Source organism: Carettochelys insculpta, chromosome 15 (genome assembly GCF_033958435.1).
Source record: "Carettochelys insculpta isolate YL-2023 chromosome 15, ASM3395843v1, whole genome shotgun sequence".
In the NCBI taxonomy this organism is placed as follows: Eukaryota; Metazoa; Chordata; order Testudines; family Carettochelyidae; genus Carettochelys; species Carettochelys insculpta.
This window is the reverse complement of record NC_134151.1, coordinates 31,906,173-31,932,070: the sequence shown is the minus strand read 5'-3', so window position 1 is coordinate 31,932,070 and position 25,898 is coordinate 31,906,173. Positions and strand designations below refer to the sequence as shown.

The window sequence follows — 25,898 nt, the reverse complement described above, 5'->3', positions numbered from 1 at the left end:
CTACTGAAATGTACCCATGACTGGAATCCCATCCAAAGAGTCTGCACTGTGCTTGATTCCACTCTTTGGTTTGTCTTATTCCATTGTTAGATCCCGAGAAGGTATGGTACGTCCACAGCATCAGGGTCCGAGTAGAAGAAGGCCGTGATGCACAGCTCCCATGTCTGATCACTGACCCAGAGTATGGGGCCAACGTTACCCTGCTGATGGATGATAATTCTCCAGTCTTACCAGGAACCAAGTTTTCTTTCAGCGCTCAGGATGGGGTAACCATATACAATGTGCAGCAAGAGCATAAAGGATTTTACAGATGTGGGGCCCTGATCAATGGAAATGTGCAGAGGTCACCGAAAATCAGACTGATCCTTATAGAAGGTAATGGGTTTAGGTTCCTGGTAACTCTTTCAGCCATTCCTTGAGGAGGCAACTATTGTTAGCTCAGACAGAAGCATGTATTGGGGGAGATAGTTTGAGATCATAGAAGTTAGAAATGGAAAGGACCTAATAGGGCCAAGGAGGCTGGAATTTTCAAAGGAGCTAAAGGAAGTGAAGTGAACAGTGGTGAATTTCAGTGAGATTTGGTCACCTAATCCCCACAGATGTCTTTAAAGACCAGAGCCCAAGTCCATCTGACAGTGTATTCCCAGGCCTTTTTCCAGTCTGGTTTTAAGCACTCCTAGTGATGGGGTTTCTAACCCCTTCCCCTGGGAGACTGTTCCACAGCCTCACAGGGGCCCCTTTTCTCTGTTCAGTACCATGGAAGAAAATCTGTTCTTCCTTCTGGAGTGCTGCAAATCCTTGGTGCGGCATGCCTTGCAGAGGAGCCAGGGATTCCCTTCCCTGTTGGTGATGGTCCCACCTTGAAAGTGGCAGCATGGGAAGGAGTGGTGGTGGGAGTGATAATGGTGATACCAACGGCAGCAAAAGGATTCAAGGGGATGGTGGCAAGAACTAAGCAGCCAAGTCCTTGGGGAGTCTAAGGATGCGGGGGCCTTTAAGTGCTCCTGTAAGATAACTGATCTTTGCATATCTCTGCCTCTGTTTAGCACCAGTAAAGCCGCCATCAGTCACTGTGGAGCAAAAAGACCATGTGCGAATACAGGGGGAAAGTTTCCAGCTCACCTGTCATCTAATTTCTCCTTCCCACAAATTTGACATCAAGTGGGTCCATCCAGCTGAGAATGTAAGTCACTGCCTAAGTCCATAAGGGGGAAGGTGAGCTCTCTGGAAAAAGTGGACGACAAGGGTGGGAAGAGTCATTCCTGACTCAGAGTCTTCCATGTGGTAGCAGCTGACCAGAGCACAATACTGAAGCACGGGATTAGACTGTGCATTGTATATTACCCTTGGAAGCCTAAGCACAGCCATCCTTTCCCTCTCTCCTTTGGTGCAGCAACAGTTTACAAATGGTTAAGAGCCAGTCATATGCTTGGTGTCTCACTGTACTAGAGAATGAAAGGGGTGTTGTTTTATCAAGGTTGGCTGAACATGAATCACAGTGCCTTCAAAATGAAATGTAAACCCACTTCTCCCATCCGGCCTGCCTCAAGTAAACCCATTAACATCCTGTCTTATCTGACAACTAGCACCCGCAAAGCACACGTACTTCCCTAAAGAAGGGGAAAGCGAGATTTTGATGTTTAACATTGATACCTTGGGATTGATTTTAATATTTTTCATACATGGATAAAAGTTTGATGGGTTCATTTCAAAAACCTTCATTAGATAAAAATAGTAGTTCCTGTTTTAGAGTTGTTAACATTTCAATGCAGGGGATAATACAAGCATGCAAAATACAGCAGTCTGTTCAGATAATGCAATGTAACTATAGCTCACAGTCAAGGGTCTCTCTGATTTTTCCCTTCCATGTATGGAATAAATTTTGTTATGGGCTCCAAAGTATGTATGAATGTGCACCACCAGTAAAAACACATGCTGTAGGCTGTGTTCTGCTCATCATCTGGGCAGCACCTGAATGGCTCCTGGGTGGCCACCCAAGTGCTCAGCTTACAGGGAACACTGCTCAAAACCAAAGAGCTGACAATAACTGTATAGAAATCTGTACGCCTATCTATGCTACAAGTACCTGCAACAAATACTTCAAGGAACTGAATCTGCTTGTCTCCACTTGTCTTCCTTTTAGCCATATGAATTCTTGGATGTGGTTAGTAGGATAGAAAACACAATGGAGGGCACTGTAAATCACTAATACTGATTTTTGCTCCCAAGCAAATCACTCTAACATTCCTTCCCTGTGGCTGCAGGTCACCATCAGTAGCACAAATAGCTACGCAAACGACAACTATCACATTTCCAACACATTGTACATTCCAGCGGTGACAGTCAGAGACAGTGGGCAGTACAGCTGTGTAGCAAACAATTCCGTGGGATCCAGTAATTCTTCAACTGTGCTCCAGGTCGTAGGTGAGTAATTCCTCAGCAGGCAAGACCAGCGAAAGAGTGAAATGCACGTGCGCATGCACACCACTGCAGCCTCACCTGCCACATTCATTTCCATCGAACGCTGCAGCCTTGCTCCTGCCTTAGTTTGCCCGTAGGGACTCCCCTTTTGGTTCAATCCCAGAACGTTACAGTGGATAGGAATGGGAAGTCTAGCTGTCTTGACTTGAGGGAAAAGGGGCAGGCGCCACTATCCACTGAATTAGACGCAGTATCCAGTGAGTGATCTGGTCTCTGGTTCAGTCAGGTGCAAAGCCAGGGATGATCTACTCTTCCTACAAGTTAAATAAACAGCCTCCTAGAGAAATTCATCAGACAAGGTCATACCAGGGAACACTACAACAAAAGCTGACTGTGTGGTCTACACTAGGAGAGGATGGGTCTGCATGTCCTTTTCCGGCAGTAGATCCGCACCAGAGAATGAAAGTCTAGCATAGATGCAAGCTGTAAGAGCTACTTCTGCAGTTCAGAGAGAAGCAGCTCAGCTAAGTAGATGCTCTGTTGAGACAGTTTGCAAGTTTAGCCACGTCCCTCTTGAGCAAAGCTGACTCGGGCAATGCTTTCAGCTCCTCCCCCGTCCCAACACTGCTGGCACCTACTCAGATATTCTCAAGTCCTGGCTATATCAGGTGTTCCCTCCAACATCTGGGTAGGGGACACACTTTCTTGCAAAGCTCTGTTTAGGACATGTTAATCTATGGCTCATAGGATCTATACGCCTGCTGCAGACATGAATAGGGTAGGTCACATACAGTGAAAAGAACACCAGCAGCCAGTGTTAAAGGTAGTCATAAGCCATGGTTCTAAACAACCAATTATCCTTCTGGAGTCTAATAATTGGTAACAATTGATTAGACATCTATTAACCCTTTATCAGTGGAGCCTTGATATGAAGTGTGACCAGCATATGCCCCAGCCTGTGAGAGCAACTGGAAGCCCACCAGGAAAGACAGCACTGCTCTGAGACAGTGTCATTTCATTGTCCTCCCAGGAATTGATCAGCAAAGACTTCTGTATGCCCAAACCAATCTTGGTGTGAAGGCAGGTGACTACTGAGATCAGTAAAAATGGGCACCACTTTCGCCCGGGCTGAATGTGGAAGGCCCTGTCCACAGACACAACCTCTGATTGTGTTTGCTCTTTTTTTCTCCCTTAGAGAGAGGTTATATACGTCTGTTGCCCATGCAGAATAGCAATGCTGAAGTAAAGCTGGGAGGAAATCTGAAACTGCAGGTCCAGATTGAGGCTTACCCCACACTTAGCAACTGGAGTTGGACACAGGAGAACCCTTCAAAACACTTTGTGCGCTTCCTGGCTAATAACCAAATGATCCCTGGTAACAACAGGTATTGTATCTCCTCTCTACTTTGTGCTCATCAGCAGAGTACAGGTTGAATCTTTCTAGGCCAGCACCTTCAAGATCTGATTGGTGCCAAACCAGAGAATTTGCTGAACTGAAGGAGGGCATTATCATTTAGCACCATTACCAACACTTCCATTGTTTACTGGGCTCTTAAAAGATATTTAGGGGTAAATTACAGCTAACCAATAGCCCAGGACACGGAGAGTGAGGACTGGTGGCTGGAAACAAACTTTATGAGATCACAGGAAACTTGGCCACACCCATTGTAAATGGACATTGGGCTAACTAAAATCATGCTGGACCACTGATGTTGCCAGACCAGAAAGTACTGGATTAGGGAGTTTCAACCAGCATTTCCAACACCGCTTGCTATATCCTTTCCATTGGGAACAGGCACCCCTTATAGAACATCCCTTCTATTGGCAACTGTCTGGTACAAATAAAACAAACCAGCAGAAATATAGCACTTTAAAGACTAACAAAATGATTTATTCGGTGATGAGCTTTTGTGGGACAGACCCACTTCTTCAGATCAATTTCAGCGTCCAGTTGCTAAGTCTGGGATAAGCCTCAATCAGGACTTGCAGTTTCAGATTTCCCACGAAAGCTCATCACCGAATAAATCATTTTGTTAGTCTCTAAAGTGCTACATTTCTGCTGGTTTGTTTTATTGGAGTACAGACTAACACAGCCACTTCTCTGTCTGGCAGAAAATTGTTCAGTTTAAAGGAGTGAGGACACTACCCTCCCTGACTGAGCTCCACTTGCAATAGCAATGACGAACCTGGATGAGCGGTTACTGAAAAGACATGGGCCACGTCTACACTAGCCAAAAACTTCGAAATGGCCATGCAAATGGCCATTTCAAAGTTTACTAATGAAGCGCTGAAATACATATTCAGCACCTCATTAGCATGTGGGTGGCCGCGGCACTTCGAAATTGGCACAGCTCGTCCAGACTGGGCTCCTTTTCGAAAGGACCCCAGCTACTTCGAAGTCCCCTTATTCCCATCTGCTCATAGGAATAAGGGGACTTCAAAGTAGCCAGGGTCCTTTCGAAAAGGAGCCCAGTCTGGACAAGCCATGCAGCGGCGAGGCGCATCAATTTCAAAGTGCCGCAGCCACCCGCATGCTAATGAGGCACTGAATATGTATTTCAGCACTTCATTAGTTAACTTTGAAATGGCCATTTGCATGGCCATTTCGAAGTTTTTGGCTAGTCTAGACGTAGCCATGGGCTGCATGTCCCAGAGAGAAAGGCAGCAAGGGCATTTGCTACTTTCATTCACTTTTTGGTTTGGGTGCAAAGAAAATGCAGATGTGGACTGAGCACAGGGTGGCTTCTCTGAATCCGAACTGACACAGAGACAAACAGGGCCACAGCTTTAGGACTCCTATGTAATGGGATAGGGCAGCCGCAGCAGCTGAAAGCTTGCTTGTCCCGTATGGCATCAGAGCTGGCCATTCCCAGGGGCTGCATTCCACAGATCCTCACTCGGTCTAGCAGTCAGAGCAATGGCCCCTCCCCTCCACTGTGGTCCCAGCGGACTTTGGGGCCCAGTGGACTTCAGCTGAGATTACATGCCCAAGTGGTCTTCCCCATGTCCACTTGCACATCAGCTTCACCTGCTGGTTCCTCCAGCAGCCATGGAGTCCTCCTCCAGGCTGGCGGATGATGGAGTCAGATCAGAGGCAGATGAGATATGCCTAGAGGCCATTAAGAGTGGCTAGGCACCATTGCAATGGGGAAAAAAGCTGGCTGGGAACTGCATCCTACGAAAGCTGGAGCTGACCCAGACCACAATGGCACTGCTAAAGATACAGAACCTTCCTGTTACTGGGGAAGAACTGACTAATTCCCCTTTTTTTTCTCAGAAACAAAAATTTACCCCAGACAAGGAACTGGACCAGTAGCTCCAGAGGGTGTTCTCCATCGCACAGAGTCATGGGGGCTGTGCTGGTGGTTCAGGAACACTGCTGGGATGGGGACAGACAGCAGGATGAGCTGAATAACTTGGGCAAATCCATCTTTTCAAAATCTATGTGGCTGGCCGTCCCCTATCCTTCTCAGTTACAAACAGGAGGCTTCAACTCTCCTCAGCATCTGTGGCCATGTCTATACTACTGTGAAGATTGACCCAGTCAGGGCAAATCTTCCAGAGTTTGATTTCATGTGCTTAGTAGACATGCACAAAATCAAACTATCGGGGGTTGGCAGCCAACCCGTACACTCCTCGGTATCACAAGAAGAAAGGGAGATCATCAGGAGAAACTGTCCCGTCAACCTCCCGCTGTACGGACGGTCTGGTAAGTTGATTTCAGATAAGTTGATTCTAGCTACACAATTGCCATAGCTAGAATTGCATATCTGCAATCGTCTTAATTCCCTAGTGTAGATCAAGCCTTCAGGAGGGGTGTACTGTAACCTCTGTGGAGTCTGCACCCTTCCAATATGCTGTTTTATCACTTGGTTGGGTCAGCACTGTGGATGGCAAGAGAAATACAAGCACATCACAGAGGAGGCAACTGTTCACTTCATCTTGAGGCCAGGGAAGGTGGGGAAGAAGACAGTATTTTGGAGGGTGTGGAGAGAAAACTATCCCTGTCCTCTCCCCACATGTGAGTATTACATTAATGACTCTCTCTCTGGGCTCAATCAAGCCATGTTTGCAAGGCATTTCAGACCCTGGTGTAACCCAGAGGTACTGAGAAGGGAGAGGGAAGTCTGCTCTACAGTCTTAGCTAAGCACCAACTGGCTGTTAGCTTATGAAGTAGACCGCTGCTGTCTTCTTTACACTTGGATGATGGTGCTACTATGAAAGTGCCTTGCACGCTTTGAATTGATTATTGAGTCCAGAGAAACGGTCACATTATAAGCCTCATTGCAAACCTCTTGTCGAGAGGCTAAGTGATTTGCTCAGGGTCACAGAGGAAGTCAGTGGCACAGCCAGGAGCAGGAAAAACAAGGAGTCTGAATTTCCTGTCCTTTGCTTTAGCTACTGGACTTCAGCATCTGTTGGCTGGCAGTCCAGAAGTCCCAACTGATATTACATGGCATCAGTTTGCCAGGTCCTGATGCCTTACATGTCACTGTGTACCTCGTGTGTTTACACCACATCACCTCTGAAGTCAGTGGAAGCTGTGTGTGCTCAGCCCCTTTGAAAATCAGACCTAAGATAAGCTGTGGGCGGGGAAAGCTCAGCACAGGGGCAGGTGTTTCTAACTCAGGCTCCTGGGTCAAGGCTGGGACAAAAGCACCGCCGGGCATGATGCTAAGATTCCTCTGACCTCTCTCTAGCGCCTGATGAGCTGAAAACTGATGTCCTTGTTGCACATCCCAAACAGATCAGAGCATAACACTGCTGTCCTGGCCCCCACCCCCTCTCTCAATAGAACTCAGGTCCAGAAGGGAGATTTTCATTGACTTTCGCTGCAGGTGAAGCAGCTACCTGCCACTGAAAACCTCCCCATAGGGTGGGGTGCGGACTGCTGCTCGGAGCACACTGGCTGCTGCTAATGTGCCTGTCGGGCCTGCACCAGTGCTGTGCAGCGTTCTGTTTCCCCAGGTACGACTTGTAACACTGCTTCCATCAACTACTGTCATTCTCTCTGGGGCCAGGTACAACACCACGCTCTCCCTGAGCCGGCTGCAAAATGACGAGAGTGGACTCTATACATTCCATGCGGCAAACGCCGAGGCCCAGGCATCCGTGACCTTCAACGTCTCCCTGAAAAGTAAGTCACCCGCCCTGTGCTGTTTTGTCTCGCTGCCAAATCTGCAAAGCAGACGATGGAATCCACACAACAACCAACAGGCAAGTGAAGAGCAAGGGGATGAAAGGAGATGGTTCTTGCTCTTCCTGCTGGCAGATAAGGAGCTTACAGAGTTAGTTCCTGGAAAACAACTGGCCCAGTAACCATCAAAGTAGCCACTGAGAACAGCAGAGCTGCTAGATGATTCCTCAGAGAACCCTGTGGATCAGGGCTCCCTCTAATTTTTCCCATTTATGGGAAGAATAAATTTTGTTATGTGCACCACCAGTAGAAACACATGCTGACAGCTGTGAGCACTCTGCTAATTAGCTGAGCATTGCCGGAATCTCTCCTGGGTGGCCACCCAAGTGCTCAGCTTACAGGGAACACAGCTGTGGGGTGATCACTCAAGAAAGCAATGATAATTACCTCCAGAATGGCCCTTTCACAAGTAACCCTGGGGCATTTTAACCCTAGCTCTTTACAATGGTGGATCATGAGTCATTTCTCTGTGTTATACCCACAAGTTCCATGGTACAGTAACTGTAACATGGCAAAGTCAGCGTATAGGGAAGTTGCTAAGTTTTCTACAGCCCTGCATTGGGTGGATTACTAGGATGTAAACTAGCACAAATATATCATTATATAGTTACATTATATTACGAGGGCTCTTGATTTAGATCTTACTGCATCCATTACTGTGTTAAAACTACAGCATGGTTACAAAGTCCAGTTTCTCAGAGGTGAATTTCGGCCTCATGCCTTTTGCAGCTTCTAGTTTTGATTTAATCTGTTTTTGTTCACTTCAATACTGTAACTTTACTGCATAACATTCGTGAGCACGACTGACAAGGTAGGCCCCAGAGCAGGGAATGGCCTGTGGGATGGCAAACAAGAGCAATAGGAAAGATTTGTATGCTCCGTAAAGACATGTCCTTGCTGGATGACAGACCACGCGAAGCAGTGGTTGCAGAAATACTGCCATCCATAACTGGCAGGGACAGATCCGGATTTAGGAAACCTTTCATCCTTGTCACTGGTTCCAGGTTGGGAATGCCTGAAAGTTATTACCCCATGAGAGTTTGGTGGTGACCTATAGACGAGTTAGCATCATGCCATGGAGATTGAATTCTCACTGCCCCGAGTGACCTATGGAATGAGATCTTCTGCATAGGTTGGCATGAAGCATCTTGCCCCTGCACCATCTGGTCTCTGGCTAAGCAGAGTTGTTGTAGAGGTGTTGATTCAGGGATATTAGAAAGACAAAAACTGGTGAAGTAACGGCTCTACTGAGCTACATTCTGCAGGTGAGAGTGTTGAGTGTTCATGCTTACACTTGAACAAGTGTTCTGTGCAGCTGGAAAGCTGGTCTCTCTCACCAGCAGAAGATGTACCAGTAAAATCTCTCCTCACAGGCCTTGTCCTCTGGATAGATTACCAAGATACAGCATAAGGCAGAGCAGAACCTGAATACCAAAGCCCAGACCAAGACAGCAAAAGGAGCTATTTTCCGCTCTACCAAACACATATGTGCTTCCCCTATCATTTTGACATTGCACATAAATGGATTGGAACGTAGAGAGAGCTGTGTTCAGAGGAGTTCCATACCTAACATGCCTTTGCATTCCTTATTCAGTCCCACCTGAGGTCCGTTATGTCGGGATGGCATTCAACAACTCCACAAGCCTTCTCTGTATAGCCACTGGCTATCCTGCTCCACACATTGAGTGGTACCAATGCCCTGGGCACGCAGACAGGTGAGAAACATCTGAAGGGCTGTAGTGCCTTCCACTGTGCAATGCATTCTCAATACTGGGGCTTGCAGCTTTTTTCACTGCCTCTGCAGCAGGAATCAAAGATTCCCCTTAGATGTCATCTGCATTTGCTGAACTGCTCAGTACAGACGTGCAAAAGATAGAGGATTGCGTAGCAGAGTTCTGCCCAAAATTACACCAAAGAATTCTTCTGCTTTTTGAAAAACAGAAGTTTGTAGATTTCAGCATGTGGCCTGGGGTGGCTCCAACACCAGAAGACAACAGCGTACCAGTTCCTAACTGTGGTGTCTAGAATAGACACTAAAACATGCTTCCTGCTGGGGAGAACCTGCTTCATGTGCTGCTGCCTCAAAAGTCAGCATCATTTGGGAAGGGATGTAAATGAGGAGCTGTTCCCTGGTAATGAAGCTGCTAGGAATGGGGATCATTGGCACAATCAAGCTAACGCAGCACCTACAGTGAGCAGGAGACGAGTTTGGTGCACCCATTCACGGGCAGAGGCACTGCATAGCTGATCATCTCTAGCACCTGAATGCAGGTGGTGGTGCCACCACTGAATTATTTCCTTAGGAAAATCTATTCTTTCTGAAGTTGGAGGGGCAATGTGCAGTAGTAGGATCCCAGAGCACTTTGCTCGCCAGCTGGATCCACCTCCTCTAGGATGTTACAGCAGTAGATTCCGTTTGTAGGCTGGTGTGTTCCATGGAAATGTCTTCTCTTCCTGGCTTGCCATTTCTGCAGGTCTGACCAGCAAATGCTGATTCTGAATGAGACCAGCCCACGGATCCTAAGCACAGAGCCCTTTGGAAACGTGGAAGTAGAGAGCATCCTTCAAATTAAGGAACTGGGGGACAACCTGACCTTTTGCTGCTGGGCCATTAACAGCGAGGGGAATGATGTACAGTCACATAGCTTAGTTCCTTCTCAAGGTGAGATAAAGTAGAGCACATATTATTCATACCTAATTAATAAATTTAATTCAGGCCTAACTTAAAGATGGCTATAGCCCTTTGGGGACCCAGTCTTCCTGTACTACACTCCAAAGAGTGCTAACTATTCTTACTGAACTCATTAAAAGAGCAATCCACTTGAAACAATTAAGTACGCCTTCCCCACACCTCCGTCACTGATAATATAGTACTGAGGAGGACTTCAGTTTTCATTGCCTCCACCCATAACCTGGAGAGTTTGGGTGTGAACTGTCTGGAGGAAGGAGGGAATGATGGGAAAAATCTTAAATGCAGCATCAGGAGCTTTAGCCACACACAACTCCCTAAAATATCAATCAGAGATGCAGGACTGATTCCTGAAATTACACACAAAATAGTAAAACTGCCCACATGAATCCAAACCTAGTGAAATCAAGATCATTGTCAAGGATGGCCTGGCCTTCTCTTGGTCCTAACGTGGCTTCTGAAGGAAAGACACACGTCTGAGGGTTTGTGTATACGGGGCTGTGGTAGGGTGTTTTGTTTTTGTGTTTTGGAAATACTCCTTTTTTCCAGTGGGGCACCCCATGTCCACACCGCAAAGCTGCTTATCCTGGAAAAACAGAACATTTAATTTGAAATAGTAACTCCACAAAAACGAATGATTTTCACCACCACCCCCGCCACCAACTTCAGTTTCAACATTGACTCAGTGTTTAGTAAGCAGGGGTAATGACGACGTAATTGGCCTCCAAGGAGGCATCCCATCATTGCTCTTATTTCAAAATTGGGCTCTCTAGCGTGAATGCTCAATTTCAAAATGATATTGCATTGTGAATGCTCTTTTCAGAAATAATTTATTTTGACATTAGAATGTCAAAATAGGGTACTTCTGAAAAACCCTGCGGAGCAGACATAGCCTCGTCCACTCACATTGGCATTTCCAGCCACATCTACCGTGTGTGGGAAAATTTCACTTCTGGCCCCATAGTATTACAGGAGTTCGAAGGACAGGTCTTACCGCATTATGACTGTGTCTACGCTACCCCACCCCTTTTGGAAGGGGCATGCAAATGCAGTGGATCGAAAGTGCTAATGAGGCACCCATATGAATATTCAGGAGCTCATTTGCATAATGGCAGCCACTCACCACATTGAAAGTGCTGCTTTTGAAATGCAAAATAGCCATGTAGACAGGGCTCCTTCAGAAGGAAGCCCCCCTTTCAAAAGCACCCTTCTTCCTAATTTTTTTCAGGAAGAAGGGCGCTTTCGAAAGCACAGCTTCCTTTCAAAGGAACACTGTCTACACAGCTATTTTGCATTTCGAAAGCAGCATTTTCAGCGTGGTGAGTGGCTGCCTTTATGCAGATGAGGTGCTGAATATTCATATCAGTGCCTCATTAGCATTTTCGATCCACTGCATTTACATGCCCCTTCTGAAAGGGAGGGGTAGTGTAGACACAGCCTACACGTTCTTCTCCTAAGCATGTGAAATCTGGGAGAGAGAAGATCATGCATCAACACAATTATCCCCTACCTTAGACACTATCATACAGAGACCCATAGATTTCAACTCTACACTTGTATTACTACAATACTTAGGTTATACTCACTTAATTAAGCAGACAACACCAATGACAGAAGAAATGATTGCATCTGAATATCAAATTCCAATAGAGGGCATCCACACGCACCCAAGACTGAAAACGTGCCATACCATTTTTCAAGTATTTATATAGATTTGCTGATTTAGTCCAGAGTGAAACTTCAAGTTGCAGGCTGCTGAGCAGAACTTTAACCTGTGGAGATGATGGGGAAATGCCCTTCCTCGGACATCCCATAATGCCAGTTGTTCGGCAGAAAAGCCTGCTTTTAGTTGTTACATTTGTAAATAAAATGCTGACAAGTTCAAATGCATAACTGAGATTTTTTTTAGTCTGCCCCTTGGTCTATATACATATTAGTGCCAGGGTAGAGTTTTATACAAGATGCTTGAGATGCAGATGGTACGATTGGTTATATTTTGTGGGTTTATAAGTACACTTGATTCTACTAAGGACTGAATGATAGTCCTGTTCCTCCACTAGTACTTAGTGTAACAAAGGAAGTGCATCTTGTGGTACTTATTTTCCAGCTGCGAGACAGGACAGAGGTATATGTGAATAGAAACACTAGAAAATGTGCGGTATGGAAAAGGACCGTGTTGGCCTTAGGCAGACAAACTAATAAGCTCCATTCATTATTAATCCTTCTGAGTCAAAGCCCGAGATCTTTTACTCATTCCTGATTCTGACTCATTCTTACTGAATGTGGATCGCAGGAGCTGCTCAGGTATTATCAAAGGGTGGGCTGAGATGGTTATTTGTCCCTCTTCCATTATTATATAGTTTGTGGCACAATTTATTCTTATCTTGAAACATTTCATCCCAACTCCTTTAGGGAGAGCACTCAGCTCTGGGGCTGCCTGTCTAATTATGTACAGGGAGACTCTAGAGCCAATAGCTGGTGGATAAAATCCTAGCATGGATGATGCTCTAAGGGAGATAAAAATCTGAAGGTCTGATTCTCACTTTCCTTTGTTTCTCTAGGAAGAATCTTGATGCTCCCAAATGAGCTCTTCAAGCCCATTCTCTCCATCTCTATGGCAACATTGGTCCTGCTTTTCTTGCTGCTCGTCTTTCTGCTGTTCAAATATAATCAGGTCTGATGGATTCCTGTTCTCCCGAGTGAGAGGGGAACGTAACCCATGTAGAAATATCGACCTACACAGCACTGCCCCTACCCGCTGATGTGGTCAGTAGGTTCACCCAAGGGCCACATCCTCAGAAGTATTTAGGCTCCTAACTTCATCTCCCATCAGTGGAAGTTAAGAACCTGAGGAGCTGGACTTATGAGCTGACAAGCTCCACTAGCTCTTAGCTGGGCCATCTTAAGATATGGGAATGATCACCAGTCCCTGAACCAAGTCCTCCTCCCTCGGGCTCTGGGTTCCAGCCAGCTATGCTGGTTTGCCGCAAAGGCAATGGAAAAGGGAACCGAGGACTCAGCTTCTATTTGATGTTATTTTCAGTGAGCAGGGCCAATAGCCTCGGCAAGTCCTCAGGCAAGATGGGCGGGGATCTTGGCTCCGTGTCCCTGGAAGCTGGTGGGGAGAGTGCCCACGTGTGGAAGGGGTGTAGCCTAGGGCAGATAGCCTTGCACTCCCTCACAGCAGCAGAGAGCTCCAACTCCTTTGGTGCACCAGGCCCATGTTCACCTTGCCCCTCGCCCTTCAACAAGCCTGTTTTAATCTATTATTTGGGGGGACATGGGGGTGACAAGCTGGGTTGTGTCTGCCCCTATTTGGGGAATAATGGGGAGAGGGAGAGTACAAGACATAACCCCCTCTCAATCATTTGCATCCACACTGGGCACTCTCGGTAGGGAGCATCCATCCTGCACTTGGCAAATGCTGGTAGGGGTTGTTCCAGCCCCTTGAACAGAGGCAGGTTGAGGGTGGAACTATAGAAGAGCACAGCAGACCCAGTCAGGCTATACCCAGTTAAATGGAGGCAGATCTGCACTTCTGACATCACCTGAGCTGGGGCCCTCAGGAATTCCACCTCAGTGCCTGCCTCAAGCCCCCTCTCTCACCCTAAGAATGTGGCTTAACACTAACCTCTTAGTCATTCAATACCAGTAAAAATCTGAGGCAAACCCCCAAAAGCCCCGCCCCGCGTACAAGCTGCTGTGCCAAGTGACTCATCCCATGTCATAAATGGGTGCCGGATGTTACTCAGAACACCGAGGCAAAGGTGGTAGCTAGCTCCTGCTTCTTTGAACTGGTCAGATGCGAACTCTTACGAGTGCTTTGCATGGGTCGTCTGAAATACGCTGAGGGCAAAACTTTTGCAGTTTTGCCTCAGGTTCCCCCCACGTCTCCTCCACTAAATAGCTGGTTTCCATAGCAAAAGTGGATGCTAGGAATGCTATCTTCACACAGGAAAAGCCCTTGTTTTGCCCAACAGAGCTGTTTCTTGCCTTGGGGAGATCAGCGGTAGGATTTTTACAACAAACCACACAGTGTCCCTCCTTGCACAACTGCTGCAACCAGAATTTCTTTTCCCATCATGGCAGGGTTTTTCATACACACACGTGTGTGTGTGTGTCTGTTCATGAACAGACCTTGTTATAGGCCCTGCTGCATGTGTTTCAGCAAGTGAACAAAAGGGAGTTTTATCCCCAGTTGTTGAACTCCTCACCCCCCGGGCCTTGCCCGTTTAACTGGGTGATTGGCAGGTAAAGTCCCACAAAATTAGGAAAAGCTCCCTTCAGTTCTATGGCACCTCAGCTCCAGCTTCTCCCCTAACTTGAAGGAACAAGCTTCAGCCACTGACGTGGCGTGAAGGGCAGATGGTGACCGGACAGCAAGCAGCATGCCACTGATGTGTGAAATGCAGGAGGATACCAGGTGGAACCTACCCTAATTGCAGACGTTTCTGGGGACTTGGACCTGCTGCTGCCTTCTGTCATGGGATACATGTGTTAAATCCTTGGCTCTGGACGAAGAGAGAAAACTGTCCAGCCAGAAAACAAAGAGCATTTGTCCTGGCCTTACAGTATGTCCATCTACCTCAGCCGCTCTCTTTCTTGCCTGTGGCCCAGCAGCTCTCAATATGGATGACTCACCTTCGTCTGCAGCTGTCCAGCCACATAAGGACAAGGAAGTAGCAGAGGAGGAAAAATTTCCACATCCAGCAACTTGGGCACAAATGAACAATCATGACCCTGGCCTGCTTTGAACCAGTATGCTCTGCGCCTGGTACTAGTGAGGAAAGACAAGACTGACATCTTACTGCACAGACGGAGGAGAATTCTTGTTCCCCTTTACTCCTGGGGATAAACAGCACAGATTACTCCAGTGCCAAACTGTTTCACTTCCTCTTTCTCTCTATATCCTTACACCAGCCTGGTCCCCACCTCATCCTTATGACATGATCATGACAACTACCATATCAAGCTGATGGCTGCTTCTGCCCACCTCGGAGAGGAGCTTGCTCTCCCTGGCCTGGCCTGTTTACATCTGCTGGAATCAGGCTCTGGCAGAAGAGAAGGAATGCGAAGTTAAACGGAAAAAAAGGCATACTAGGGCTGTGCTCAGCACAACAGAGTCCGGGCCCTAGGCAGTACTGGTTCAGGAACGCAATGGGGAGGCGGGCAGGTCACTTTGAGAGATTTCCACTGAAATGAAAGCACTTGCTATTTTAACATCTGCTGCCCAGCCCAATCCCTCTAGAGATCTGCTTCCTCCATTTGTGGGACTGCTCTCACGCTGTGTCCCCAGATGCTCTAAGAAGCTTGTACTGGGCAGACAGAGAACAGCAGCTGCTGCTGTGCTTGAGGAGAAAAATGGGACCACCAACTTAAATGTCACACTCAGCTAGTAGAATACATAGTCCTTAAGATTCAGCCAAGAGTGGTGACAATCAGATGGCATGACCAGCCAGAAAGATGCAAGTTAGAATCCTGAGAACCAGTTTGTCACTTTTCCCCACACTCAAAAGCAAGATACACATTTTGGTATAAAAGTCAGCTTCTCCATAAAAAAATCTACAGAGCTACGTGAGAGGAGTTTGATACCCCTGGGAAGGGAGTGTGGTGGAGATTTAAAGTCATTGTGATAAGTGGCATTGGTTTTACAGAGCCTTATTGAACAGGAATCTTAATTGATCAGATTCTCATCTTTACAGAAACCGAAGTACCAGGTGCGGTGGAAGATCATTGAGGCCTGCGAAGGGAATAACTACATCTTTATTGACCCCACCCAATTGCCTTACAATGAGAAGTGGGAGTTCCCCAGGAACAACCTGCAATTTGGTGAGAAATGCTCAGAGCTTCTCAGGGGCTGGTCAGCTTGCAGGTCCAGAGTCTCTGGCGTGCCATGCTAAAATGATGCTGATGGTGTCCAAACCCTTGAAGTCTTCTTGCATACAAGCTTAGATTGAACAATACCATAAAGCCCCTATCTGCATGCTCCCATCTTCTTGCATGTAGTACTAGAAACAACAGGATACTGCCCCTCTGCTCTCACATACAGAGCTACTGTGATATGACTGTCCCATCCTCTCAAGGGCAAGCTCACACTTTCAGAATGAGATCACCCTCTACAGACTTCTTCTGACACACACAGCTAGACCAATTCCATGTCTGCACATTCACATCCTGAGAGCTCTGCCTTCCCTCCCATTGAATCTTGCATTCATATGGGCAGAGCTCCATGTGTCCTGGATTCCCTAATGCTCACCTGTTCTGCATCTTGTCAGGATTCTGCTGCTGTCATGCCACACCAAGCCATCTGGACAGTCTATCCAAAGCAATTCTTCTGAAGATCTCCATCACTGATTTGTTGCTGGGTTGGTTTGTCTGTTTGGCTCTCTTAAGCACATTTATTTTGTAGGAAAGACCTTGGGAGCAGGAGCATTTGGAAAAGTGGTGGAAGCCACTGCTTTTGGGCTGGGGAAGGAAGATGCTGTCCTCAAAGTGGCCGTGAAGATGCTCAAATGTAAGTCAATAGTCAACTGCAGGGCAAGACACACTGAGCACACATATTCGTGTGCACAGAATTTAGGAGGTGCTTGTTGCATGGGTTGCCAATAATAGATTAAAATGCACATTTTTAGGCACCAGTTGTACCAAGGCAGCCATAGCTGTTCATCGTGCCTCAGCTCTTTCCTCCTCTCCATTTTTCCATTTTCTGCTTGTCCTTTTCTCTTCTTTCATCCCTTTCCTGCCTCCCCCCCACTCTTTTTCTTTTCTTCCCCCCACCTCTTCTTGTCCCTATTCTATGTCAGACTCCAGGTAATCTTTTCACATTTGATTTCAGCAACAGCCCACGCAGATGAGCAGGAGGCCCTTATGTCTGAGCTGAAGATCATGAGTCACTTGGGCCACCATGAGAACATTGTTAACCTGCTGGGAGCCTGTACTTACGGAGGTAGGATGAGATGGCACCATTGCCACTAAGGTCCACAGTAGACATCCTCCTGAATTTTGTTTTTAGAGACAACACCATCCCCCAAGAGAACATCAGGGAGTTTAGACAGTTTTTAAGCTGACTTCCCTTACAGTCCCAAGAAGATGGTCTGCTCAGATGATCATAATGGTCTCTGCTGTCCTTAAAACTGTGGCTACTCCAGTAGAGGCTTTTCATTCTTCTTCAGACAGCTCCCTAAGCGATGTTTGAACTAGTCTGTCTGCCTGAGCTGGTGGAGCTGCCCAACTCATTCAGTAGGGACCATTAGCATGGACCATTAGCAAGAATTAGGGACCATTAGCATGAAGACCCATAGATCATGTACCCATACCTGACTGAAGCTACAGTCTACCATTTCTACTAGAGATGGAGATTCACACCAAACCTCTAGCTGTGCTCAGGTGCCTATTTACCCCTACATTTCCAAGCATGCCCTTCTAAAGAGGAAGCCTGGCCTCCAAGAGAGAGGGGATGCAATGAAGTCACCATTTAGTGAACACCACTTCCTGTTTTTTAGGCCCAATCCTGGTCATCACTGAGTACTGTCGCTATGGAGATCTACTGAATTTCCTGCGGAAGAAGGCTGAGTCCATAATCATCCAAGACTCAAGCCTTGACTCCTCCCTGGATAGCATGGCTGATTACAAAAACATTTATCTGGGAAAGAAGTATGTCCGAAGGTAAGAATCAAGACTAAAGACTGTACATGCAGACACTGGAATAAACCACTTAGGGAGGTTACAGAATCTCCATCACTGAAGATTTTTAAGAACAAGTTAGACAAACATCTGTTGGGGAAAGTCTAGATAGTGCTTGGTCCTGCCATGAGGGCAGGGAACTAGACTAGAAGACCTCACAGTCCCTTCCAATCCTATGAGTCTATGTAAAATGCCAGTGCCTGACTATAAGTAAGGGGAAGTTTTCATTAGCATAAGGCTGGGAGGTCATGGTACTCACTTATAGAAATGCTTCAGTGTTTGAATAAAAGTAGAGGTAATTTAGGGAAAAAAAACCTCTGAAACCAGAATGCACATGGCCAGGACTGGGGACACAGATAATTGTGACTGGCACATTTCAGACATGTCTGAAAACTACCTACATACAATGTTTTATACACCAGTGTGATTTCACACTTCTTGTCCATTTTGTCCACTCCAGCTCCCCACCCCCAGGTCAGCTACTGAGTCAAAACTATTCCACTGTTTGCACGTCTCAGAGTGAGATGTCGCCAGTCACACTGATTCAAGAAGTACCTTTTACAGCAGGAAAAATGCATTTCTAGAAAGGGTAGTTACAATGTACTTTGCTGAATGCTCCCACGCACAGTCTAACATGAAAAGATCACTATTTGCTTTTGCTAAGCAGTTCAGCTTTTCAAGTACACCCAACACCACAAGTACTCAAAGTGCTTTCTTTGCTTGGCACATTGCAGTCAAAGAATGACAGGTACAGTCCTGAATGTTCTTTTACAACTTGTTCCCTTCTCTGTGGTTCTCTCTGACTCAGTGACAGTGGGTTTGGAAGCCAGGGTTTGGAGACCTATGTTGAAATGAGACCTGTGCCGTCAGACTTCACGCCCGCAGGAAGTTCATTACAAGGTATGGTCTCAGTCTTTTATTGGGCTCTCCATTCTGGTAGGCATACTACTTGCTTCACTCCCCATTGTGGGCCAAGAGCCAGTGCACTCAGCACTTCTGTTTTCTGCCAGAAGGATGACCTGTGTTAACCATAGAGCGGTCTCCTCTCTTCCAGGCAAGAGTGCAGATGAAGAGCAGGAGGATGCTCGGCCCCTAGAGCTGGATGACCTATTGCAGTTCTCCAATCAGGTGGCCCAGGGAATGGCCTTCCTTGCCTCAAAGAATGTAAGTGCAAAGGGAATTCTGGCACAAGTATTGCTAATTAAGGCTAATTAAGAAACACTGATAACTTATAGCAGAAAGCATCTGAGGGACAAAAATAGCAACAGACTTGTGATCTGGGGTGCAACCTCTTTCCTACAGCTTTCTGAGTAAACGGCTCCTATGGACACATGCCCCTTTCATCCCAAACAAGAGGGCTAGCAAAGAGGCCTGTAGTATTCAACTTCCACTTTTGGGCTGCAGAATAATGGGCCTTCCTGGTTGATGTGGCTTCCCCCAGTAGCCAGCTCAGATTTCATTCCATAATCTTGTCTGCATTTCATGGAGAGTGACAACTAATTCCCTTTGAGCGTTTGTGGCAATACAGGCACCACCTGCTATACCGATGCAGAATTACAGAACTGAATTTTTGTATGTGTTGTGCTATTTTCACATCCCTTCCACTCCGGGTTTTAATTTCGGTCAGTAACTTAAGCTCTGCACTGTCCTGCACATAGCTTTTTTCCCCAGGAAAAAGGAACAGAAAGCAACAGTTGAAGTTTCTGCCTGAATTTGGTTATAAATATTTTAAAAATGGGCCCATCTATGGACTGTTCTTCATTGACATGCTCTGCAAAGACCAGTGCAACTGAGTCTCCACCAACATGGCACATAGGGGCAGGCCTGAGTGATTCCAGGCTACAGCACAAATGTTTGAAGAGTGAAGCAGAGTGAACTGGGTTAACAAAGGATTGAAATAAATTTACAGAGAATAGGTCCCTCAATAACTATTAGCCAAGATAGTCAGGGATGTAACCCCTTACTCTCCACTACTTGTTGCTGTGAGACACGGGATACTTTGTTGGAAGGGTCAGCGGTCTGGTTTTATAGGTCAGTGCTTATGTTGAAAATAAGTTGTTGGAAGGGACACAAATAGAGAGCATGCACAGGCTACAGTGATTCCTGATTTCACCTGCCCCACAGCCATGAAGCAGGCAAATACCTTCTGACAGGGAAGGACGGCAGAGGTTTGAGTGTCTCATCTCTCCAGCAGGGTATTTTATTTAGATGCTCTTTTGCCATCTGTTTCATCTAGTGCATCCACCGGGACTTGGCAGCAAGGAATGTGCTAGTGACCCATGGACGAGTAGCCAAAATCTGTGACTTCGGACTAGCCAGGGACATCATGAATGATTCAAACTATGTCGTCAAGGGCAATGTAAGTAACTGAGGTAGTACCAGTATTAGGAATATTAACAGGAGGTGAGATGCAGGGCCCTTAAAGGCAAGGTGGTGGTGTAGGGGGAGGCGGCCACAAAGCTAAAGACAGAGGACTAGAATTGTAGCATAAGGAGGCAAGCTGTCCTGAGTGGTGCATTTTTCCCTTGCAGGCCCGTCTGCCAGTGAAGTGGATGGCCCCAGAGAGCATCTTTGACTGTATATACACAGTGCAAAGTGACGTGTGGTCCTATGGCATCCTCCTCTGGGAGATCTTCTCGCTGGGTAAGGAAGGCTCTTTTGGTGTTCTCTTTATACATCAACCTATATCACCTCCCACTACACAAATGCCTTTAGGCAACATATAGGATCAGGAAAGGCTGATTGACAAACAACTTTGGGAAGATGCGTGCAAAGCAAACTGTTGAAACACCAGCCCTACAAATGACTGGTACTTGCTGATGATAATCAACACTGTCAATCTGCCATAGTAACTGTACTCCACAGTCACAAAAGAACACAATCCATACAAACTCTTGCATCACCACTCAAAAGCATGCTGCACAATAAGCTTGTCAGAGAGATCCATCATTAGTACTTGTGCTCTAAACCAAACCTTCATTATTGTCGTGGTTGCAGGTAAAAGCCCATATCCTGGCATGCTGGTGAACAGCAAATTTTACAGCATGGTGAAGCAGGGCTATCAGATGGCCAGACCAGACTTCGCTCCTATGGAAATGTAAGTATAGCAGCCAAATTGCTGCCCCCTGGAAATGTCTGGGTAGCAAGGAGAGCAGGCACAACCGGTAGTAAAAAAGGAGACTATAATTATTCATGGTCCTAGAGGACTAACGAGCAATACCAGTCGCAAGTTAATAATTAAATTACTATGGCTCTTCAGATAGACTTAAGCCATAAAGTTTCCACCCAATTTCAAACAGGACCCAGTTTGGGAGTGTTTGGTTCTGAAGTTTTGTTTTGGACCCAGCTCTGCTTAGATCCTGGTCATTGTGCTTCTCAAGATGGCACATAATGCTACAAGCAGTAACGTCATTGCTCTAGCTATAGTTCTGCTGAATGCAACAGCATGCAGGGATGGGTCTTTCTAGAAATGGACTCTGTAGAAACTACCTGAGACATAATATCTACACCCTGTAAATATTCAGGATTTTTTTTTTATCCAAAAAAGTCCATCTCCAAATAGGTGTGTAAACACAAATTCCTGTAGCCAAAAGAAAAGCAAGCTGCTGTATTCGGTCCATGCTTGTAAAGCAGCAAGTCAGAGAGAGCACTGCATGAGAGTGTGGCTGCTGATTCTTCAGGCTTCCAGCAGGATTCTGTAATTTGCTCTCCTAGAGCAACTTCCATCTGAGGAACTCAAAAGCACACTAACAGTATTTTTTAATTACTCTTCTCAAGCATGTAAGGTAAGCATGCACAGAGAGTGAAGAATGGCTCAGGCCCAAAGATATGAAGGACGTTCATCCAATTACAGCTCGCTGGGAGAGCCTTTGACTGCGTCAGCATGCCCATTGCACAGAGTGAAGTTAACATTTGTTGCTCTTTGATGCTGCAGGTATCGCATCATGCAAGCATGCTGGAATCTGCAGCCCACCCAGCGGCTCACTTTTGACCAGATATGCCAACTCATTCAAAAGCAACTGGATGCCAACAAGGAACAGGTGAGACACTCTCGCAACTGCTTTTACCTTCCCTTTATCCTCACCCCAATCTAGGGGCCTGCCTTGTCTGTTGCTTTGTTTTGGTTGAAAGATGAGAACACATTTCAGTGCTGGTGGAAAATCCAAACAGATACAGGACTGCAGTACAAAGTTCTACCAATTACCCCTCAGATGGGTGAACGGACAGCACTTGTTTTCTGAGGTTGTACGTTCATTTCAGCACCAGGCACCACAATTAAGTGCTAAGAAAAAGGCTAAGCCACCATGCTAGTAGCTACATATTGTGCACGTGTCCACGCCTCAGATCTGCATTCATTTCACACAGGCAACTGGTTGTAGCTACTGTATTGTGTCACTCCAAATGTGGAGTGGAAGCAGCATTGCAAGAGCTGCTGTATCTCATGAACTGTATCATGAGTTATCCAGTGACCCGGAAGAAAGCACTTACTTGTTCTCTAGGAGACACCAAGTCAATAGCAGCTGCCCAGCACTTAAATGTACTAGACTCTTGCCTGACCAGGAATAGCTTGTAAAATCAACTGAATGCTTGGAAGGCTTTATACATCACTTCATACTGTACATAGTTGGAGATATGCAAGGACTGCTCAACGCAACAGCCTCCCTGCTTTGCCATCTATAGCACAAGCTTCTGTCATACCACAGAAGATGCAAAATCAACAGCATATAGAATATTAACCGATCATATGGGACAGCTTAATGCCTAGGTAGTGCCTTACCCACTAACCTAACACCCAGCTCTTTTGAAATCAAAGGCAATTTGGCAACCCTCTCCACCCAGTAAAAAAATCCACAAATATAAATCTACACAAAATGATGTCTCCCCAGTTCCAAAGCAGCAGAATTTCCGTTATGCCAAATGATATAGAAAACTAGGCCACAGTTGAGTCTAAGGAAGCTCAAGGGACTGAAACTTATTTGCCTTTTCTTACTTCAAGGACTATACAAACCTCCCCAGTAGCTCGGAGGAAGACAGTGTGTGTGAACCCTCTGACTGCTGCGAAGAGTCCTGTGAGCAAAGAGACAGCAGCCAGCCACTTCTGAAGAGCAACAATTACCAGTTCTGTTAATTTCTAAGGTCAAATTTGTGTGGGTCTCCAATGGTTTGCAAAGGATGAGGGCACACTCTTGGCTAGACAGCAGGTTCCTCATGCTCAGTGTTCTCCTTATCTCTGTGCTTTCTGACATGGTGAAAGAATCACAGAATTCCCCCACATTGAAAGGGCATCCTTAGAGGAGTTATGACCCAACACTCACGTGTGATCCTTACAGTCAAACTAAAGCATAGCTCAAAGTGACCAGGAACGTTAAACATGATCCATGCATATGGGAAGAGCATCAGACCCCCCGTTAGCATCGCTCACCAACACTGGTAACATACAGACCCATTGATGCAGTTGTCTTGACAAGCAGCTCCTAACTCCATGCTAGCCATTTCTTACTTGTTTTGTTCTACATGGATACGTACTGGTGTATAATGTGTTTCTGTATGCGAGAGTGCACCTGTGTGCACAAGAGCTTTAAACCAAACCACCTGAGCTCCCCAAGACAGCTCTGCCTGGTAGAGCGCGAAACCACTGGCTTTTTTGTTTGGTACGCTTCCTCCTTCCCTCTCCTCCATCCATGCATGTTAGAGTACTAACTACAGCTGAAAAGTTTCTCTCTAGCATGACATAGGTGGCAGACCTCCACCTCCCAGCTCAGGAGAGTTGAGTGCTCTGCACCGCACCTCACCCAAACTGCTACTGAAGCTACACTTTGCATTATATTCTGTTGATGGCAGTCCCTTTGAATCATACCAATCACATGCACAAAAGTCTTCCAGTGAAATATGAAGTACAGGCATGCTCTCTTCAAACAAGGCATGGAATGTGAATTCCCATCACAGAAAGAGTGGCAGCTTTTTATATTGATCTGGAACCAGCTCAGCATTACGCACATTCGATAATTACATTTGAATTATTGAAAAATCAATGTAGCAATTCAGCAACTACTGCCTGTACCAAACCATTATGGGACTATTTTAAATATAGATATTTACATTTTTGATAATGTTATACAGATTGTTTTCTTCCATAAGCTAGGGCCCAGTGCCCTCACAGGGAGCTTTTCTAAATCTTTAATTGTTTTACTCAGGATTTCTAACTCTACACAGCAGCCTATTCTTAGGGCCCAGCAAATTCACAGCTATGAAAAATGCATCGCAGACCATGAAATCTGGCCTCCCACTGTGAAATTTGGGCTCTTTTGTGCTTTTACTTATACTATACAGTTTTCACAAGGGTGTTTCTCAAATTGGGTGGCCTCACCCAAAAGAGTTGCAGGGGGTTTCCAAGGCTATTTTAGGCAGTTGCGGTATTGCCACCTTACTTCTACACTGCCGTCAGAGGTGGACAGCTAGAAAGCAGCAGCTGTTGGTTGTTACCCAGCTCTGAAGGCAGTACCCCACCAGCAGCAACGCAGAAGTAAGGGTGGCAATATTATACCCTGCCACCTTTACTCCTCTGATGCTGCTTTCAGAGTTGAGGGGATGGAGAGTGGCGGCTGCTGCCTGACGGTGCAGCTCTGAAGGCAGCAGTTCTGCCTTCAGAGCTAGGATCCCCGCCAGCACTCAACTCTCCACCAGCAACTGCACAGAAGTAAGGGTAACTGTATTTGCAACCCCCCGCTACAATAACCTTGTGACCCCACCACAGTGCCTTTTCGTTTCAGGATTCTTACAATTACAACACTGTGAAATCTCAGATTTAAATACTTAAAAATCATGACATTGATGATTCATGAAATCTTATAACCATGAAATTGACCATGAATTTGGTCAGGCCTTAACTATTCCATATTAGCGTAAGACTTCCAGTAAGGGAATTGCTAACTAATGTTAGTCTTACCTGATTTCGCTGCCAAAATAGATTCATGATAGCGTATATACACTGACCTGGCTTAGGCAAATGTTACTGCACAATAGCTGCTGCATAATTTGGCCTTTATCAGACTACTACTTTTATTTTGTGGGCCATTTTTAATTAAGCTTTACACCCACTACATGGTTGAATCCTCTATCAAAGATAAAGTATTCCTTGCCACTAAATGCACGCTCATGCATTTCTACTGGTCAGCATGATGACAAAAATAAAACTAACATGATTAACACAGCAATATTGTTAATTGTTTTCCTCCAGGTGACTTCAAAGGAGGAGTTTTTCCCCTCCCCTTGGGTGTCAGAGAAGAGGCAAAGCCTAGCTAGTCACTCTAGACCCACAGTGTCCAATATACTAGCCACACCTGGGTATTGGGCCGGTTGCTTGTGCATAGTTGCTTGAGCAAAAAAAATCATCATGTTTTCAGAATAAATATTGTTAGTTTGCTGGAACAGTGGTCACTACAGTGGCTATGGCTTCGGAACTGGCAGAACACCCTGGCTCTAGACCCTACCGATTTACTCGGATAATTATTCAAGTATCTAACTCACTCCTTTTGCCAGTTGATGGAATGTTGATTTGATCACAAGCTGGCAAACTTGCTAATGGACGACTTCTTTTGTGTCAAGAGGCCTAGCCACGATCGGGAGAAGTAAGGAGGAGGGGTGCAACTGCAGGGTGTTTTCATTCATGAGTTAAACCACTATGGGGAAGAAAATAGACTAGACTATGGTATGTACCTGTGCCATGCACTGGGTAGAGCGGATACTGACGCAGATAGGCTAGCATAATATTGGAGAGATCAGGATAGCAATGGCCTTCCAAGTTTCCGAAGGAAGAAGGTTCCTCTCTACATCCACTGCTCTGCCAGGATCTGTTCCACAGCAATGCACATTTGAAACAGCATAAAGCTGAAGATGAAAAGGAAATG

The 25,898-nt window shown here is 46.1% G+C and overlaps 1 protein-coding gene across 1 annotated transcript in view; it reads left to right on the top strand.

The window, feature by feature from the left end:
• Positions 1-25,877, top strand: part of CSF1R (colony stimulating factor 1 receptor) — a 33,644-nt gene extending 7,767 nt beyond the window's left edge. Inside the window, exons 3-21 of the mRNA XM_075009393.1 lie at positions 91-375; positions 1,047-1,183; positions 2,265-2,424; positions 3,617-3,806; positions 7,444-7,559; positions 9,214-9,334; positions 10,094-10,281; positions 12,870-12,982; positions 16,011-16,137; positions 16,718-16,822; positions 17,144-17,254; positions 17,811-17,973; positions 18,800-18,891; positions 19,046-19,155; positions 20,228-20,350; positions 20,523-20,634; positions 20,989-21,088; positions 21,926-22,031; positions 22,988-25,877. Of these exons, the coding sequence (XP_074865494.1) occupies positions 91-375; positions 1,047-1,183; positions 2,265-2,424; positions 3,617-3,806; positions 7,444-7,559; positions 9,214-9,334; positions 10,094-10,281; positions 12,870-12,982; positions 16,011-16,137; positions 16,718-16,822; positions 17,144-17,254; positions 17,811-17,973; positions 18,800-18,891; positions 19,046-19,155; positions 20,228-20,350; positions 20,523-20,634; positions 20,989-21,088; positions 21,926-22,031; positions 22,988-23,119 (2,591 nt within the window). The 3' untranslated portion in view covers positions 23,120-25,877. The remainder of the gene's footprint in view (positions 1-90; positions 376-1,046; positions 1,184-2,264; positions 2,425-3,616; positions 3,807-7,443; positions 7,560-9,213; positions 9,335-10,093; positions 10,282-12,869; positions 12,983-16,010; positions 16,138-16,717; positions 16,823-17,143; positions 17,255-17,810; positions 17,974-18,799; positions 18,892-19,045; positions 19,156-20,227; positions 20,351-20,522; positions 20,635-20,988; positions 21,089-21,925; positions 22,032-22,987) is intronic.
• Positions 25,878-25,898: the final 21 nt, after the last annotated feature.